This window comes from Puntigrus tetrazona, chromosome 15 (genome assembly GCF_018831695.1).
Source record: "Puntigrus tetrazona isolate hp1 chromosome 15, ASM1883169v1, whole genome shotgun sequence".
Classification (NCBI taxonomy): domain Eukaryota; kingdom Metazoa; phylum Chordata; class Actinopteri; order Cypriniformes; family Cyprinidae; genus Puntigrus; species Puntigrus tetrazona.
This window is the reverse complement of record NC_056713.1, coordinates 22293390-22314040: the sequence shown is the minus strand read 5'-3', so window position 1 is coordinate 22314040 and position 20651 is coordinate 22293390. Positions and strand designations below refer to the sequence as shown.

At 36.0% G+C, this 20651-nt stretch overlaps 1 protein-coding gene across 4 annotated transcripts in view; it reads right to left on the bottom strand.

Annotated features, from left to right (window-relative positions):
• The window catches only part of grik1b (glutamate receptor, ionotropic, kainate 1b), a 30392-nt gene extending 11667 nt beyond the window's left edge, over positions 1–18725 (bottom strand). For 2 of the 4 annotated variants that reach the window (XM_043258711.1, XM_043258712.1), the window contains exons 1-7: positions 17963–18725; positions 6525–6692; positions 4417–4674; positions 3291–3472; positions 2825–2878; positions 2159–2332; positions 1304–1447 (exon numbers count right to left, since the gene is read on the bottom strand). In XM_043258711.1, coding sequence (XP_043114646.1) covers positions 1304–1447; positions 2159–2332; positions 2825–2878; positions 3291–3472; positions 4417–4674; positions 6525–6692; positions 17963–18131 — 1149 coding nt within the window. In that variant the 5' untranslated portion in view covers positions 18132–18725. The remainder of the gene's footprint in view (positions 1–1303; positions 1448–2158; positions 2333–2824; positions 2879–3290; positions 3473–4416; positions 4675–6524; positions 6693–17962) is intronic. The other 2 variants (XM_043258714.1, XM_043258713.1) reach the window with 2 other exon arrangements.
• Between the last annotated feature and the right edge of the window lie 1926 nt (positions 18726–20651).

Below are 20651 nucleotides of genomic sequence, written 5' to 3'. Positions count from 1 at the left end.
CCAACTCAATCTGAATCAAATGACTCACTCCACTCTGAAATTCCAAACTAATTTAAATGATTTGCGAACCCGCTTAGAAGTTCTGACCTAAATCAAATGATATGTGAACCCACTCCAAAGTTCGGATCTAATTTAAATGAATTGTAAACCCACTCCAAAATCTTTAAATCAAATAATTCACGCTATATTCGAACCGGTTGTAGAGCTTTGCTTGAATCACATTTCAGTGTTTGGAGAACCCACTCAGATGTCCTGACCTAAATCAAATGATTTGCGAATCCACTCCAAAGATCCGATCTAATTTAAATGAATGTGAACCCACTCCAAAGTGTTTAAATCACATAATTTGCAAACCCATTCTGATGTTTCGATCTAATTTAAATAATTCGCAAAAACCACTCCAAAGTCCCGACCTAAATCAAATGACTCGCGAATCCACTCCAAAGTCCTGATCTAATTTAAATGATTCGCGAACCCACTCTCAAGTCCCGACCTAAATCAAATGATTCGCGCTATATTCAAACCGGTTGTAGCGCTTTGCTTGAATCACATTTCAGTGTTTGGAGAACCCACTCAGACGTCCTGACCTAAATCAAATGATTTGCGAATCCACTCCAAAGTTCTGACCCACTCCGAACCCATTCTGAAGTTCAAATCGAATTTAAATGATTTGCAAACCCACAAAGAAGCCCTGACCTAAATCAAATGATTTGCGCTATATTCGATCCGGTTGTAGCGCTTTGCTTGAATCAGACCCTTTTCACATTTCAGTGTTTCTCGGGAGCAAAAGTAAGGTTAACGTTGTAATGCAGGTCCATTTGGTAACAACTGTGTTCAGCACCACTAGTAGACCAGAAATGACACGCTTCACCTTTAAATGAACACAGCCCCACTGTAATGAGTTCACCCACACTGCATCACTAATTCAGCTAGAGCCATTACACTCTCGTCCAACACACATTCATCCTTAGGCAGCAATGCCAACATGCTGACTCAACAATACCTCCTCCAACACAGGAAGCTCTGACAAGAACACTTGGAAGTTATCATTGGGAGAGAAAGATTGTCCGCACATAAATCATGTGCAGCTGTTTAGAAGTGGCTCGAAACTCTTTCCAGAGAAGTGAGTAATGATGCAGTTAGACTAAACAGACTGACTCTCTATTAGAGTTCAGAAGCGTCTGACACGGTTTAAAGAGTATAAATGATCATTCGTTTACCAATTACTCATTCCAAACATACGTGATGAGTACATGATGATCTGTGGGTGAACTGAAACGAGGGTTTGAACAGGTGCTTTTACCTCTTTGAACATGCTGATGAATCGCGACCCGAAGCGCCAGGGTTTGTGTCGGTGACACTGCAGTGAGCTGACGGTGATCTGAGACGCTCGCTGCGACGCGGCAGCAACCATATACACAGCATCATACATCAGCGCTGCTTCAGTCTGCGGCACAGACAGAAATGAGCCATTACATGTGAAAATAGACCAAGTGAATCTGTTCACATAATGAAATCACTCGCCTGATTTTGATTCAAATTGTGTCTTCAAAAGAACTTAATATTCAGTATTATTAATTATGAATTATTAGCAATGCCTTCTGTAGAGCTGCCTTATAGCTGAATCAAATTTGTTTCAAAACAGATTCAATTTTGATTCAACTGAACTGAATCAACACTGAACTGACTTGAGCTGAATAATGAAAATGAAGGAATTTAATTTATTTTATAATTGAACTTTGCAACATTGACAAAGTTATTCAGTTGACTTTGAACTTTGCTGAATTGAGTAGTATATCATATCTTCATATATACAGTATAAATCATAAATACCATAGTATTATATATATATATATATATATATATGTGTGTGTGTGTGTGTGTGTGTGTGTGTGTGTGTTGTGTGTGTAGAAAATACTAATATCATATCTTCATATATATGCAAGAACAACCTTTAACATACATAGAACATTTGCATTCCACAAAAGGTTCTTTATAGTTTAACAATTTCTTTAGGTCTATTAGATTATCTTCTTCTTGAGAACTGATTGCTGAAAGGTTCTCTGAGAAACTCAAAAATGTTCTTCTATGGCATCAATGTAAAACCCCCATCTAGAACATTTATTTTCAAGACAAAACAAGGTGAGAGTGAACAGACTGTCATCATTCCATCCAGCAGACCGGTCTCGGGTTTAGGTGGAGCCTGCAGTCGCTCCATGGACCATTTCTCCACCACTGACGCCACATGAGGGTTGTCGATGTTGAGCAGACGGAAACCCGTCATGTTCACGCCACTGTATCGGTACGGCTCCAGGTCCAACGCAAACAGATCCTGAAGTGTGTCATACAGTTACATCAATATATGAAGGTTAACAATAGATTCCTTTTCATAAAACGCCTCTTGGTTTCTAGCTGTAGAGCGCGGTATGCATGACCTATTTTTGTAGGCCTAAACCAAGAAACAAGCTTTTTAGGACTTATTCTTTTAACATCCTGAAGTCGATGAGATTCTGGTAAATGCTCTGTGGTGAAAACAAGTTCAAGATATTTTCGAGTTTTATTCTATGACACAATATACCACATTGGTACTTTTTTTTTTTTTAAATGTTACTTGTTATGAAAGGTAAACTCACTTTCACAGCCTCTTTGTGTTAAAATTGCGCTCCTTTAAAGTTTTAGCGACGTGTGACCGTGGTATAGTTTGTTTAAAGTCTACTTTTAGTTTTTTACTTATGGCAGTATTTAGGTTTCAGAATTCAATAGTTGGGAGGATTGTCATGTGACGTGTATTTCCAGATTGGACTAAAAAAAATATGAAACTCACCAGAGTGGTAAAGAAGAAATGGTAATATTCAGTCATCATGCCCATAGACAGCAGCTACATCAGAAAAAGAAAGAGAAAAGTTAAAATCTCATCTGCACCACCATCTTACATCACTCCTATTATTCATAAATAACCCGCAGATTTCATTTTTTCAGCCTTTCACATCATTTCTGATTATTCTTTTCCTCTGTCTCAGTGTTAGTTAGGTTGAGTTAAGGATCTGGTGTAATAAGAAGCACGAGTTAAGTTTCTAGAGACCTGAAATCAAAACGCTGAAATAAAGCATCTCTGCATCTTTTAGAAAATACGGCAAGAATCTTTTCCCAGAACTTTCAAACAAGGCGATCTTTGCTTTCCCAGTCAAAATTAGTCATATTCAAAATTCAAACTGTGTTCAAACATTCAAATTTGAATTGCAAATCTGCATCCTGTTTGGAACTGAATTGGAATTTAAAATGGAATTTACCTGTTTGAGGACGTCTGCTGCCGTCTGGTATGAGCAGTCAAAGATAACACAAAACTCCTTCCCCTTCTTCATCTCTTTAAGAAGCGGCCGAGCATCTTTACTTCCCAGCGGTAACTGGCGGATTTTGATCTTGATGCTGTAGCGCGACGGAGCCTTGATCAGCTCCTGAAGACGAATTAGCCCTAAAAATATTATAAAGACAAAATCATCAAAGATAAAGAAACACACTTCAGTTTATTTTTAAAGATTTTTTAAGAAATAAATACTTTTATTTAGCAAATGTGACCGTTAAGCCATTCATAATCATATAGTTACCAAATAAGTATGGAGCTTTTGAAATAAAATGTATCACAGTTTTCACAAAAATATAAAGCAGGACAATTGAAACAATGAGAAATTTGGCACAAAGATTAGAACGATTATATTAAAAGAAAACAGTATTTAATGATAAAAAAGTATTTTAACAATAGTTCAAATATTCAAATAAATGCAGCCTTGGTAAGCAGAAGAGACGTCTTTGTAAAAAAATATTAAGGTAGTGTAGTGTGTTAAAAGAGTTAATCAACTTCTGCTTTGTCTTAGATTTAGCACATACCATTTTAAACTAATTTTGAGGTTTAATTCAAATATTCATCATCTGAAATTAAACAGGAAATGTCTTCTTTTTTCCACAAAGAAACCTTGCAGTTTGGGGTGATTTTAATATTTTTAGGCCTGTAAAATTACATGCAATTAATCATATCCTAATCTTTATAGATAGTGTATGTCATTTCAGCAAACAAATGATCCCAGATGTTATCTCGAAGTCAATATTTACCGCACCACCTTTCACAAAAATGACATTTTTATAAAGCATTAAGACCTTAACTACCACTCACGGGCTAGTTGATATTTACGGTATATACAGAACAATAAAGTATCTTCTTCCTCATTACTTAAGTCTTTTTAATTAAATCAGGTTGTTTTATATGTGTGAATGTTTTCTGTGTTCTATCTCATTTGTGTCTGTTTTATATTCCACATCCATTGTTCAGCAGAGGCATACGTGCCAAAGTTGACACTTGAGCTATATCTGAGAAAGCAATAAAATGAGAAGTTTCTGATCAGTGAAAACCAGCCGTCTCACCCGTTGCGTCCTCGTACACCACCGTCACGGCTTTCCATTTGTAGAACTGCACGATGTCGAGCACGGCGCGGCTGATGGAGGCGTAATCTGGGTACAGGTTGATGTAGAAACTGTCCTTGTTGTCCACAGACGGGTGTTTCCAGCGGGTCTGGATGTGAGGAACCTCCAGAGCGTTGCAGATGGACTGGACCGCGCTCACTGAAGAACTGTGGGAAGGGCCGAACACGGCGGCCACGCCGAGAGCCAGCTGATCACAGGCTGACATGGAGAGCAGAACATCATTGAGAACATCAAACTTAGACATTTCTGAGGTTTTCATGTCAAAATACAGTCTCTTTAAGTATGCCGTCCATGGGCTTATTTCTCACAGAAACATTGACCCTCTATTGCGCTTTTAAAATATCAGTCTGTCAATCAATCCAGCTCGACCAATAGCATGCGTTTAGGGCGTGGTCACTGAGGGAGAATGAACCAGGGGGCATTTATTTATCCTTTATTGTTCCTAGAAGGTCTCTTGAGAAAAAAAAAGTTGATGAATTACATGCTATTTTAGTGTAAATTAGTCAGCAAGTGAATGCAAATAGCTATTTACACTAAATTTAAACTAAAAACAATTTTTTAACAATATGTTAAATATATTTATATATATTTACACTATATTAAAATATCAAGATTTCCTGCTTACTACTTATTATTGCGAATAATAGAATTATCTGCACCTCTGTATTATAAAACAGTAAGCAATAGTAACATATTACGTGTAAATTATGCTTTTTTTATTCAAATTATTAAATGGATGCCGCCTTGTTGGGACAATAAATCCCTCCCTACACCTACTCTAACCCAACGGTCTTTTTCAACATTTTGAATATTTTCTTAATTTTTTTATTGGAAATAAAAGCCTTTCTGATGTGATTCGAGATTTGAAAAAGGAAAAAAAAAAAGTTTGGCGGGTTCAGCTTGGATCGCACCACTATCTACTCCATGGCAACACATGTTTGAAGTGTATCTTCTGTAATGTTTGACTACTAGACCGATCGCATGTTGGTGGGCGGAGTTTCTGCCAACAAAGTGGGCTATTTTTCCCTTAATGCAAATAGAAATTCTGTTTATACAAAATTTCACATACATTTGAAAAAGTAGCACAAAATTGTATTTGACCAAAACAGTAATCATAAATTAACAGCTTAATTAAAACAGCAAGGTTCTGCAATAAATATTAATTTTTTTAATTTTAGTTTGAGTTGCTTATAGAGGAGTCATAATTTGAAAATCATTCCACAACCAAGAAGCATAGCAGGAGAAAGCTGATTTTCCATCTTCTGAATACACCCTAGATATTTCTGATCTGGTGCAGTCCTTTCTACATAAGTATATACCTTGTGAGCAAAGTTTAGTTTAGGCTTGTTTCAATTCTTAAAAACAAAAAAGTTACTTTCACTCATTTTTGCCTAGCTGTATCTTGTTGCCTAGCTGTAACTGTTGAAATTGGAAAATGTTGCCATGACATTGATCATCGCATTTCCCCCCCCCCAGTGTATTCAAAAGCAATTTATAGAAGCTTGTTTCTGCCACAGGATTAAAAAATGTATCTCACACTTCAGAGTTTTTATTCTTCTCACAATTGCGCGATAAAGAAACATAATTAAAAAAACGTCTTACTTCCATGGCAACATACAAAATAACAGAACTGCAAGAAGTAAACTCATAATTCAGAGAAACAAAATCAATAAACAAATGTGAGATGCAAACTCGGAATTGCAAGAAAAAAAAAGTCTAAATTGTGAGATAGAAAAGTCACTTTTTAAACATATTCCATGTTAGAAACTGGCTCCCATAACAGTTACATAAAAACAAGTAATAGGACACTAAAAAACAGTAAAAACCGTTTTCACAAAAAATTACAGTTAACAAAAAACTATCAAACGTTACATTTTAAAACAGGAAAAATGAAAATAGTGTCTCCTTGCAAGACATATTCCAATAATATTTGTTTTATTTGCAACTTTTTTTTTTCGCTGTCATTGCCGTAGCTTAACCGGTAAAGCTTTGACTCCCAGGAAAGCGTGAACTGATCTGTGTGTGTAACGGATAAAAGGTTCTCGAACCTCTTCTGGAGGCCTCGAAGCTGTCGAACAGGTTGATTCTCTGGATGTCGTAGGTGAGGGTGGTGTTGGGCATTAAAGTCCTGTTTCTGTTAATGTTGGTTACAGCGAATTTAAAGGCGAGTTCTTCCACGCTGATCGGTTCATTCTCAAGGGTCTCGAAAATCCCACCTGCACAGACAGAAGAAGGTCATTTGGTCAAACACTTAGTCTGAAGCTTTACTGCAGAAGTTTGTTTTCAGCACAGCATAATAATATAAAATAGGGATAACACTTTATTTTACGGCTACTCCTATTGGTGGCTTATTAGCATGCATATTACTGGAATATTAGCCATTTATTAGTACTAATTAAGCACAAATTCATACCTTATTCTACATCCCTAAACCTAACAACTACCTAACTAACTATTAATAAGCAGCAAATTAAGAATTTATTGAGGGAAAAGTCGTAGTTAATAGTTATAACAAAGTGTTATTTATTTTAAAGGGCTACCAAAATTGGTAATTGCGACTTTTTGTAACTTTTTTATTTCTCAAAGTTCAGACTTTTTTTTTACTCATAAATATAACTCTCGATCTTAAAGATACAGAGTTCTATTTTTTTTTCTTTTCCAAACTCGTGAGCTCATCTCTCTCAACTTAAAAGTCAAAATGATGAGATTTTAACTCACAATGAGAGTTTATCTCGCAACACTGATTTTTAAATCTTCAATTCAAACGTTTTCCTTCAGAAATGCGTCTCGAAAATCGCAAACCATCCATTGACGGATGTGCATTCTGAGGAAAATGAAGTCGAGTTCAAAGTCTGTAAATCAGTATTTCAACATAAACTGTTAGGACATTTCACAAAATGCCTTTGAGCACAAAAAAATGTCTAAGGAACATAATTATCTTTAAGGGCTGAAGTTTCTCCTAGATAACAATGACTTTAAATGGACTTTTCAGAACTGACCAATGACTCCAATATTTCGATACTTTTAAAAGAGACATATTATGCACCTTTTTACAGAATATGATATAAGTGTTTGGTGTCCCTAGATGGTGTCTTTGAAGTTAACAGCTCAAAATACCCCACAGATCATTTATTATATAACTTTGGAAATGCCTATTTTGAGTGGAAGCAGTCACTGTTTTCCGTGCCTGTTTCTTTAAATGCAAATTAGCTTCTGCGCCCCGCCTCCTTTTCCAGAATAGAGCTGCGCCATTACAGCTAGTACCTGCTAGTACCTTTTAAACCACATTAGTTTTGATATACGGTTTAGTGAACACTGACAGAAAGCGGCTGTCACAGCATACGAGTACTAAACTAAGTTCTCACACACAAGTTCACTTTTAAAACACATGGCATTGTTATTATATAAAAAAAAATCCTTTTGCAACGTCACAAGGGGAGCGAGATCAGGCACGCTCGTTTTTCCAGATGCTTGCAATCTTGCAGAAGCTTTAATGCATGTGAAGCGTAGCTCAAAACATTCAATAGAAACAAATCGGAAAATGAAAAAAGCCCTCTGTTAACATGTCTGATGAAGGTTGAAACGCTGTAATTGTGTGGCAGTCGGGGTAAATGTTGCTGTCTCTCGCTCAAGCTGCGGCGGCACAAAACATTTCATGGATTTGCTCTAATCCTTAAATGACCTTTAATCTACATGACAACTACAGCCAAAATATGACAAAACAAATAAATAATACAAAATCTGCTTTGCTGCAGAGCAGACACGCGTATCTGCGCATGGACAAAAGACATTCAAATTATTAGTCGAAACGTGAGAAAACGCGTTTAGTGGGATGACAAATGCAAAACACACGAGCGCTGTTGATTGCAGTGCGTGCCGTTAAGAGACTGATCAGCATTTTTCATTCGGCGCTCAAATGAAAACAAACATGTTCAAGATTTCCATTCCTCAGTAAAATTAATTAAAGGTGGAATAATTACAGTCCTTAATCTTATCTGAAACAAATATTCTGTTAATGCACATCTGCTCACATTATTTAAAAAGTAAGAAATAACCACACACACACACACACACACACACATATATATATATACATGTAAATATTAACCGCATTAATATTAATCACAAATAAATCATTGCCCAGCACTAATATATGTTAGTGCAGTCAAACAATTAATCGCATTCAAAATAAAAGTTTTCGTTTACTCTGTGCATGTACTCAAGAAAAAAATACATGTAAATATATGTAAATAATTAATAGTTTGACAGCACTGATATATATATATATATATATATATATATATATATATATATATATATATATATATATATATATATATATATATGTACATGCTGTCACACTATTCATTATTTACATATATTTACATAGATTGCAGTCAATATAATGATATGTATAGATGAAACATAATAATAACAATAACTACAACCAGAGTATCACAAAAAAAAAAAAACAAAACAAAAACAAAACTATTATATATATATATATATATATATATATATATATATATATATATATATATATATATATATATATATATATATATATATATAATATACATTTTATTTATTTATTTATTTATTTTGTGATACTCTGCTGGTAGTTTGTGTTATTATTATGTTTCATCTATACATATCATTATATTGACTGCAATCCATTGTTTAACATTTATGGTGTTGTTTTGTTTAAAATAGTTGTTGTTTGGTTCTCTTTTCTTGTTCCCTACAAATTACTTCAAATCAGAGCACGGTTCGTTCAGCCTCCTGCTTTATAAAATAACAACTCCGCAACAATCAGCGATCGGCTGCGATTGGCTGCGAGCACCAGGAGAAAAAACTACTTCAACTGTATTTTTGGAGAGATTGTGATTGATGTAGTATGGGAGGAGAGGTAAAGAACGAGAGGGCAAGGCCTCCCCTCTGGGCTCTGATTGTGAATGACCTTTTTCTTCCAGCGGCGTTGTGGCACCTTTCATCCTCACACTGAGAGAGCCTTGTGTGGGCGCCACATGCGCTCAAATCCAGCCCTATAAACACCAGGGTTAATTACGGTTAGCAAACCACACCGCTCCGTTTCCGTGGGAATATTTCATTCTCACAGGACGGATAAAAATACAGACTTTCTCGTCGGTAACTCAAGGTAATGACATTTCACTGCGGCTGCTCGAGCAGAACCACTTATGCGAAAAGGGCATGAAAATCAAATATGTACTAAAGCTTCAGATGTTTAAATCATCGCCGTGGAAGCGCTCAAATTCGTTTCGCCGGTTCTGACAGCTTCATCGTTCCACTTGTTTCTCCATTCGGCTGCCGTGTTTGCTTTAATGATGCTTTCTGTCTCATGATATGCTGCAGTGTATATGTGTTTATACAGCTATTAATGTCTTGTAAAAGCATGCATATTAAAAGCATATAAAATAAAACAGACATAGCTGAACACCTTTGCATATTAAACAATATGCTTCTAACATTTATTATCAATGCTCTTGTTTTCCAAAAACCTAGTGAGCTGCTTATCTAGAAAAAAAATTCAAAAGCATCACACGTTGTTCTAAAAAGTAGACAGCAAAATAACACTGCTATATAAGATACCTTGTTTTGGAAGCAACTATTAGACAACCAATCCAACAATGCATTGGAATGAATCACTCAGTACAAAAGAGTAATAATGGAAAAAGCCAGTTTCAACTATTGGAAAAAATTAAATTAAATACAAATAAAATTCTCACAATTCTGAGATTGCATTTTGCAATTATTATTTTTGCAATTATTATTTTTCTCACAAATAAAAATAAACAAAAAATGTAAAATTAATTATAAATAAATTATAAAAAGGTAACTGATAATTTGTAACGCACATTTACAACTTTTTTTCTCACATTGCAAAATTATATCCTGCAATTCTAAATCAAAAAGTCACCTTTTTAATTTTTTTTTTTTATCCTATGGTGGAAACTAGTTTTCGTAGTAAAATTTCACATGGTAAAAAATATATAATAACAATAATAATTATAATAATAATTTATTTATAATAATTTATTATATCTTTAAAATGTTTTGACTTCTAAATTTAAAAAGTAATATTTATTATTATACAAATAAGAAGAATAAGAAGAAATAATTAATTGTATATTCGTAACTCATATTAATATAAAATAAAATGGCCTTTTATTATTTACCACTCTTTTTATTGTTATTAAAGTTTTAGAAAAACACTGTTAATCAATTTAGAAATGCGGTTTTATAAAACACTGAGTTCCAGATTAGTAAATTATGATGTTATGTTTAAGTTAAGACGCTTGTCTTAGAAGTCTGCTGCCTATTTAGGCAGTATACAGATAGTAAGCTCACTACGTTTTTGAACAAAGCCATAGAATACATGGCAGATTTAGCTCAAGCTGAATATATAGCATTTAAAATGCTATATTTAAAAAAAAAAGTGGAAAAAACATAACCACAAGCCCTTAAAAGAAGAGAAAATAAAGTACAGCAACCACAAACTCTCCCATTCATTCTTCAACCAAACCAGATTATATTAAAATTTTAATGCAGAGCAGCTCTGCAACAATAACCTTCCTTTTTTTTTTTATCCCTTTAAAAGCTATTTCAATTTCCGGCTTAAATAAGAGCTGTTTCTCTCTCAGGCAGAGAGAAAGTCAACCATGACGGGGTCCTGATCTGCTTGTTGCCGGGTTACTGGTTAAGGCACCTGGTTTTCACAGATGTGTGTAAAGTCACTGATGTCATCAGAAACAAATGCACCGTCAAGGTTCGCAGGACTGAAGGATCACTGCCTCACAAAGAGTTGAAGGAATAGCTGTTTTTGCTGGAAAAACAGCATACTCTATACAATGGTGTATGAATATACGAATTATGCACTGCTTAAAGGGACACTCCACCCCTAAAAGAACATCTTGTCATTAATCACACACCATGTCGTTTCAAACCCATAAGAAACGTTCGTCTTTAGAACACAATTTAAGATAATTTGCATGAAACTAAACACTGTCAAGGTCCAGAAAAGTGTGAAAGGCATCATTAAAATAGTTCTTCTGCTGTCAGTGGTTCAACCGCAACGTTACCAAGCGGGAATTGTTATATTTGTTTTCGCTTCATAATGTTACGGTTGAACCGCTGGCGGCGGATGAACTATTTTGAAGCTGTCTTTCGTACACTTTACAGTGTTCATGACTTGCCGGTCAACGGGACAGTCACAAAACACCAGTTTTTTATCCAAATTATCTTCCAAACAGGAACAAAGCTTTTATGGGTTTGGAACGACTTGACAAAATTTCCATTTTGGGGTGGAGTAACCCTTTAAACATACCATTACATAGCACTTCGTAATACATAGCTTTTTGCAACTGTGAGGGCAGCCTAAAGTTGCCCTTCGTTTATCTTTTAAATCAAACGGTAAAATCGAAACTCGATGGTTAAGCGCTAAATCAAGCCATTACCAGCTTATTTACTCCGCGGAAGCTCAAAGTCACCTTGTGCTCGTCTGTAAACACACGGCGTGCTCCATTTTGAGATTAAGCACCTAGCGCAAAGTAGCTCAGTGACCGGTTTCCACAAGCGTCTCCGTGTAAAGCTCTCTGTTTGGGTTTAGCAGCGTGGAGCCGCCTCCTGCTGACTCCCCCAAACAATCAGGAAACCCCACCGGTCCGACAAACACCTGTCCATCAGCCTGCAATCATCCTCGGCAAAACAACATCCGCCAACTCGTTTATAGGCCTAAATTTGAGATTTACGTATTTGAATTGCCATTTGGAAGACACGGTTTTAACATAAACTAACAAACTTAATGTGACGCACATATGTCAGTCTACTAATTCACACTCCTAATGAAACAGGCAAGATTTTTGCACTCCAAAAAAAAAAAAACTCAACCCAAAAAACATACCATTCACTGTAAAAAATAAATGTAATTTTACTGTAAAATCTTGTAAAAACGCTACAGAAAAAGTGTGTTAAACAGTATGTATTGTGTACAGATAAAAACTGTAAAACATGTAACCGCATATTTAATGTAATTTTACAGTAAAATGCTGTTAATTGTACAGTTTTTTTAGAATAAAGCATTGTATAATTTACAGCGACGTGAGTGACACTCCACAATTGAAAGCACTGTGTTTAAAAAATCATGTTTTTAATAGTTTTTGTTATCATTTATGTAGATTTGGGCTTTATGTTACATCTTCTGTTGTTTAATGAATGTTTACTGCATTATTATAGTGTCACGTGTTACTATGATGCTGCTACCAGCTTTTACCACCTGCATTATTATGGTGGTTGTCAGTATATTAAAGGTACAAAGCAGATTTGTGTGCATTGTTGAATTTACTGGTTTGCATTCAAATTTTCTTGCTTGTAAATTGCAGTTTTATATAGTAAAATTTACAGGTTTTGGCTATGCAGTCAATATTTTAAGTCAATTTTAGCCATAATAATAAATTAAATAAAAAGTTAAATTACATTTCATTTCAATTGCATGTCATTATTTTAGAATAATCAATTTAATTAAAATGCAATTGTATTGTTTTTGTTTAATTTTGTAATACCAATCAAATTTGTATTTGCTTTCTCAATCTCTCCTGTTTATTCTTTATATTTAGTGTAAGCTCAAAAAAACTTTATTTTATATGTTAGGATGAAACATCTCAAATTCTTCCGTTTATTTACAAAAAAGACAGACCGAGGTCATCTCAAGGATCTTATTCAAATCCCAGTCTGACATTTGCGTATGAGGCAAATATCACCTCAAAAGCAGCAGTGCATTATGGGAGCAAATTACGGCTCTGATGAAAATAAGGCCGAGCATTCAAGCAAGAAACATTGAACATGCCAGGTTCCTCCATCATCCTCACCTTCATGTGACTTCCAGCAGAGACGTAGCAGCACAAATGAAGACTGCTCTCCATTAGAGAACCCATGCTCAGATTACAGCCGTTTCTGCCGAGTTTTCTGAGAGCATACGAGTTTTTATCATTCAAAACACTGAGAGAAATGGCGGGTTGACCTGTTATACAATCGCCCAATCACAGAGCAGCATGCCGATTGGAATTGGAGAAAAAGCTGAGAGAGATTTGAGAGAAAGAAACACTTGATGAACCTTAAACACCCAAATCATCGTCGCGCATGAAGTTCACAACCGCTCCGCACATCATCGCCGGTGCTTCTGGGTAATGAGACGCTAATCAAATGAAGGCATCAATCAAAAGCGTGACTTTGACAAATTGCACAAATCGCCGTGAAGCGGAATAAATCGGAATTAATTGATTTCAGGCTCTGGGTTTGTAATGTTTGCGCGTCACACGGAGGACCTTGGTTTGTCTTTGAGACAGGCGGCGTTTCACTGACTGACTGAAACTACACTCAAGAGCCCCTATTATGGGTTATGAAAGATTCATATTTTGGTTTTGGGAGTCCCAAACAACAGGTTGACGTGAACGCAAGGTTCATCAAGTGTTTCTTTCTCTCAAATCTCTCTCAGCTTTTTCTCCAATTCCAATCGGCATGCTGCTCTGTGATTGGGCGATTGTATAACAGGTCAGCCCGCCATTTCTCTCAGTGTTTTGAATGATAAAAACTCGTATGCTCTCAGAAAACTCGGCAGAAATGGCTGTAATCTGAGCATGGGTTCTCTAATGGAGAGCAGTCTTCATTTGTGCTGCTACGTCTCCGCTGGAAGTCACATGAAGGTGAGGATGATGGAGGAACCTGGCACTCCCAAATAATTTGGTCCACGATTTAATTTGAAGCAGTGTTCGTGAACTTTTGCCGTTTCAAAAGCAGCACCTAGTGGTGAAGAACGAATTTGCGTTTTCATTCAGACCAACGCAAAAACGAATTTTCCCAGATCAGTATGTTAATCTTCCATTCTGGCGTCGACATGAAACGGCTTGGGACTCGTTTCAATGATTCAGAGTTGACTTTTTCATGGTTAACTTTCAGATTTACAACTTTGCAGGATGTTTTCATTCACTAACAGCAGTTTAAAAAGTTTGGAAATAGTGTCTTATGCACACCGATGCCCCATTCATTCGATATGTGTTGTGTAATACTACATTTTAAAATAACTATTCTATTTATATATATTGTAAAATGTAATTTATTCCCGTGATCAAAGTAGAATTTTTAGCCTCATTACTTCAGTCTTCAGTGACGCATGATCCTGCGTTAATGCTAATGCGTTGATTTGATGCTTGAGAAACTTTTATTGTTATTTGTTCTCGGTTATTACTGATGGTTTTCATTATTGTCGATGTTGAAAACAGTTGTGCTGCTTCATATTGCTGTGGAAACTGTGATAAACTACCAGAGAGAGAAAGAAAAGAAATGAATACCTTCAGAGACTAAATAAATTGATCAGTCAAAAGGTTTCTATTTCAAATAGATGCATCTCTTTATTAACTTATTCATCAACGAGTTCAGAAAAATCATCGTTTCCACAAAATTATAAATCAGTACAACCGTTTTCAACACTGATAATAATAAAAACCATCAGTAATAACTGAGCACCAATACTATTTAGCAATAATTGAGCAGCAAGTCATCGTATAATTATCGTATAATTTATGAAGGACCATGTGACACTAAGCTGAAAATTCAGCTTTTTTAAGGAATAAATTACATTTTAAAATATTTATGCATATAAAATATATTTCAAATTATTACTGTTTGTGCTCTATTAGCGATCAAATAAATTTGACATCCGTGTGCATTGGCAAAAGACTATTAGCTTAACCATAAAAAAACATCTTAAACACAGTACACTTTTGAAGATCGGAGTAGGTTTTAACTAATATTTGTAGAACTAAATATCCTAAGAAAAGAAAGCCATCCCGCTTGTCCTCATGTCTGTATGATATCATGGTGAGGCCGAGCGGTTGCTGTGAGAGTTTTGTGGACGTGAGTGTTGTGTCGGAGAGATGGAGCTCACTGCGATGTGAGTGAACCGCTAACGGATCTGAGCACAAAGATGCAGTTGTGTCCTCCATTCATTCAACATCCCACTATCCCACATCACTGGATTACAGCCAGTGTGTGTGTGTGTGTGTGTGTGTGTGTGTGTGTGTGTGTGTGTGTGTGTGTGTGTGTGTGTGTGTGTGTGTGTGTGTGTGTGTGTGTGTGTGCGTGCGTGTGCGTGCGTGTGTGTGTGTGTGTGTGTGTGTGATGAGACTGAGATGTCTCTGTCTCTGTTCTGAGACCGGCCAATAAAATGCTTTGTTTTTATGCTTATTATATTCTTAGTAAAAAAAAAAGAGTTGATTTGAGTGAAATAAAAGCATTTGATTCATCTGATCACAAACATCATCAAGCGTTACGTTTAATACTTTATATGCGACTCTCATTAAAAAAGCATAGTATCAAAAACATGTCAAATGTAAGAAAATAAGTTATTATATTTAGCATAAAAGAAACAGTGCCTATATTGTAAGACCATAAAGAGGTTTGCATTACACAATAATTTTCATGACAATTATGTACTAATATTTTATATTTATTTTTATAAAACATAATTTTTTTTTTCAATTATGTATAATCAATTTAACCTCCAAAATAGTTATATTTTTTTAATGCAAATAAATATATATTATAATATATATACTATATAAACAAATGTATTATATATTTTTATTTAATATATGTAAATTGATATGACATTATTATAAAATCATATTAGAATTGTAATATATATATATATATATATATATATATATATATATATATATATATATATAATACGTTTTTCATATAAAACAAATGAAATCGTTAAGAAAATATATAATTATTTACAAAACAAAGCTGATTTGATTTTGTGTTTTTAAAAAACACAAATGTGACCTGGACATCTCTCTACTCTTTAAACAAAACATAAAATATTCCGAGTCATAAAATTCATCTTTTCACCCCATAAATTGTAGAAAGCACCTGATAATCAAGCTTTTTAATACTGCTAAGCTCATGCATCCTCGCAGTGTTTTGAAGGGGGGTTTTTTTCTGGATGCCGGGCTCAGTTCTCACTCTGAGGGTCTCTGAGCAGAAAGCAGATTAGCCCAGCTCGTTTAACATGCTTAACGGGGACAATTTTCCAGTATCACCCAGCTACTGGGCTCCTAACCCAGCAAAAGCCGAGAGGACTAATTGAAACATCAGCCATATGGAGCAGATTAAAGGTTTGCAGAGAAACAAAGATTAGATTCGACCTCGAACCGGGAGAAATTATACAGGCGGATTAAACACACAAAGAACATTACGAAAAGACCTCATCGAGAATTATTAACCGCCTCTGATACCAATCGCTCTAACTGGTTATGATTTCGCTGTTGTGAACAATTACACAGCCTCACCAAACTTATGGCATTCGTGACTGAAGTGCATTACATTACAAACATCAGGGTCAATAAAACAGATCACAAGAAACCGTAAACAGACGTTTGACCTCTGCATTTCAGGCTTGATCTCTCAAAAAACATCAGGACTGACAAATCAGGATTAGACTGAATGGGCATCAATGTAACCTCGTGCAAAACCCTTTTCAAAGACATTCAAACTAACTGAACTGATGAATGGTATTCTGTTATGTGGAAAGGGTGTATATAGGCCAGCGTAATCTTAAGACTCAACTTCGATTCCAAGTAGATAAATCTAGTTTCTTATCCAACAGGAGTTGCACTCACCAGCGTCGACCACACGCTTGACATAAAAGACCAAACGTAATCCAAAAGTTAAGGCATTAATTCAGGCTTTAAAGTTTTGTCAGGAGAAACTAGACCAAACATATGAATGCCATTGCATTTAATAAGAAAATATCGAAGTGCATTTGCAGAAAATGAACCAAAATCAATGTTCCTCAATTACTGTCAATCGACATTTGCTGAATTTATCAAGTCAGTTTTGATATATATATATATATATATATATATATATATATATATATATATATATATATATATATATATATATAATAGAATGTTTTATTCAAAATATATTCACTCATAAACCGCTAGTAAATATCAAACATTTTACAAAGAAATGACAACAGCACACTACATTTGATGACATTTTAAAGCAGAAAGACTAAAATTGGCAATCTGTTTGCTTGCAAAAAAAATGATAAAAAATACAATTTAGGCTATTGAAAATATTCCGCTCAATGTTCTTGTGCCTGCCTAACTTTTTAAAAAATATATATTTAATTTAATAAAACGACACCCAGAAGTGACTTGAGTGTCTATGCCCTCGTTCACGTCGAACAGAAGCGAGCATATTTCACGCACGTGACACTTAGCAACAAAACCTAAAGAAGTTGATTTGCAGTTTTTCGTCCAAGGCATTGACATTCGGACTCGTTTCAAACAGCCTACGACCGATGCCACCCAATAAGGCTAAACACCTAGGCTACCCAAAAACGCATCTAGACACGCACAGCCCCAGATGAAAGCGCAAAGGTGTGACCACTCACCGATTCTCAAGACCTGCTGCGCGCTGAGACTGACCTCCGCCATCAGACACAGCAGGACGAAGCTCGCACCTGTCCCCTTCAGCATGCCGCACCTGCGGGAGGAACATTCAACATCCATGTCCTTCTTCTTTTTGTATCCATACAGGGATAATTTCCACCCGAGCAGCATCTTTCCACTCACTCGTACTGCTGGGAGTCTCCCATCCTCACATCCAGAGGTGCTAACTAGGCATCACTTTCCAGAATAAGTCACCGTGAACGAGCATCCCTCCCCCGGTGCTCTCAGGACATAACGCCGCCGACGGAGACCGAGAGCGCACGGGCTCAACTGAGCGCAAACATGGGTCCGTTGTGAAGATTAACTTCAAATCTGGCAGCGGTCGACCTCGACAACGTCTTTGCTCTTTGGTACACCGAGGAAATGATTAAATCTTGTGCCGGAGCTCTGATGGAAACGCACATCTGTCAGCGGATTAAAGACCCGTTTATCCGTCACTCGCTGTCTGGGATTTCACCAAACTGGAAGACACCTTACTCAACAGCAGTTTGACCTACTTTTAATAAAAAAATAACACCTTTGTCGTGTTTTAAAAAGTCAAGGAAAACGTTCGGGTGAGGAGAGAAGCGCGCGGACGCGTCTGTGGGAAGTTTGCGCGTGAAGCAAAGGTGGAGATTCGATTCATTCCAAAGACTCGAATCTTTTAACCAAGTTCTGCTGAAGATGATTCGTTAGGATTCGTCCGCGGCTAGTTTTGGAATAGCCTAAATACAGTAAAATGGTAAGATTGCTATTGTGATATTGCGCTGTGGGCGAGTCATTGAATCTTCCCTCAAACGATTCGTTTGAGCGAGTCGAACGCGTAAGAATCGATTCGTATCATAACGTGCCTGGGTCAATGCATCTACTCCAACTCACCCCCCTCCAGTCACACAAACAACATCGTTTCCAAACTTAAGTGAAAACTGTTGTGTTTAAACTTTTTTCACAGAGTGTGAGAGCTTTCAAAACTCTTTGGATCTGGTTGAGAAGGTGATTACTCGTATCCTTTAGGTCATTGTGACAGTGGGTTTATACGGCATTAGAGGGATTACAGAGACAGGATCTGGATCACAGATCATTTAGAAAGAAAAGATACAGTTCAGCCCCGGTAAAACAAAGCCAGATCGTGCTTTTCTGCAGGAGCTTTAACAACATACTTGAATATGAATTGCAATATTTTTTTTGTTGCTTTTACGTTTCTTTATAGTGTAGCCCGAAGGAAAAATCTCTCTAATGTACTGTATTTCCAGCGCGATTTACAATTTATAAAATGCCAACAACAAAAAAAGGTTCAATTCCCATACATATAGCTCACCTTCACTTGCTGGTTCCCATTGACTTGGAGAGAAAAAAACACTATGGGAGTCAATAATGAGAACTAACTGAAGATGATCATCCTTTTATGGCCATCTACATTGTTTTTGAAAGTCAATATGAACTAAGAAAAGCAATGAAATGCTTTCGAAATCACATTTGATCACTTCGTAATCAACTGATATATCCTGTGTGACAACTAACCCCGATCCCCTCTATCTAATACATATTCTCTCTTCGAACCACATCCGATAGAAATAGAAAAGACAGTGCAGAATTTACACATCTGTGAGGGCAAGACAAAAAAAAAGCATGCAACGACGCTGTAGTCCTCTGTTCGCCGAAAGCAGAGAATGATGGGAGATTCACGTGACGTCTCTTTAAATATTGTCATGTTCTCGGCTCCAGGACAAACTCACAGCTGTTTATTTAGAGAATAACACACCGCTTCTTAACTGCCAGCAAATGCACTGCATCGGTTTGATGTGTCGTATGCTGATTCAGTGTTTGCTGTCCGCATGCCCCAATGTGACACAAAGGTTGTTTATGAGGGCTGAATGCAGTTGGCATAACAAACAACTGTAGCATTGAGTTCCCGACTCCAGCTCGGCGTCCATTAACGGTTTTACCTGGAGTGGTTCACGGTAGTATTGACAGCTGCTCCTTTGCTGCGGGACGGCCTGTTTTCCACCTGCATGCTGCCGTTTGAGCTCACAGGACTAACACCGGAGACTCTGGAGCCGCCTTCAATAGCTTTCGTTCTCAGCTGTTGAAAACAACAGACATGCAAAAATAGAAATACCTTAAAAAAATGAAGCGCTAGTAAAACGTCTATTTGAGTAAAACTAGCAGCTTGCGATATATATGTTGCATGCATTGCGCGCTGTTGCTCTTGGTCTCGTTTTTAAAACAATGGATAAAAAGTCTGTGTGATACCCACAACGTAATTAAACTGGACTTACAAGCAGGGCACAAGATATCTTAAAACAAACTCAAGATGAAAAAAAAAAATCTAGATGTAAGCTTTCATTTTAATATGGCAGTTTTATTTAAGATACAAGCTTCCCTCGGTTTTGGGTATGAAAGAGTTCATGGAAAACCTGGATATGATAATAAAGGGATTTCTAGACCTGAAAAAGTAATGAAAATGAAAAAAACTTGACATTGTTTAAAAAAAAAAAAAAAAAAAAAAAAAAAATATATATATATATATATATATATATATATATATATATATATATGTATATATATATATATATATATATATATATATATATATATATATATATATATATATATATATATATATATATATATATATATATTATGGGTCAC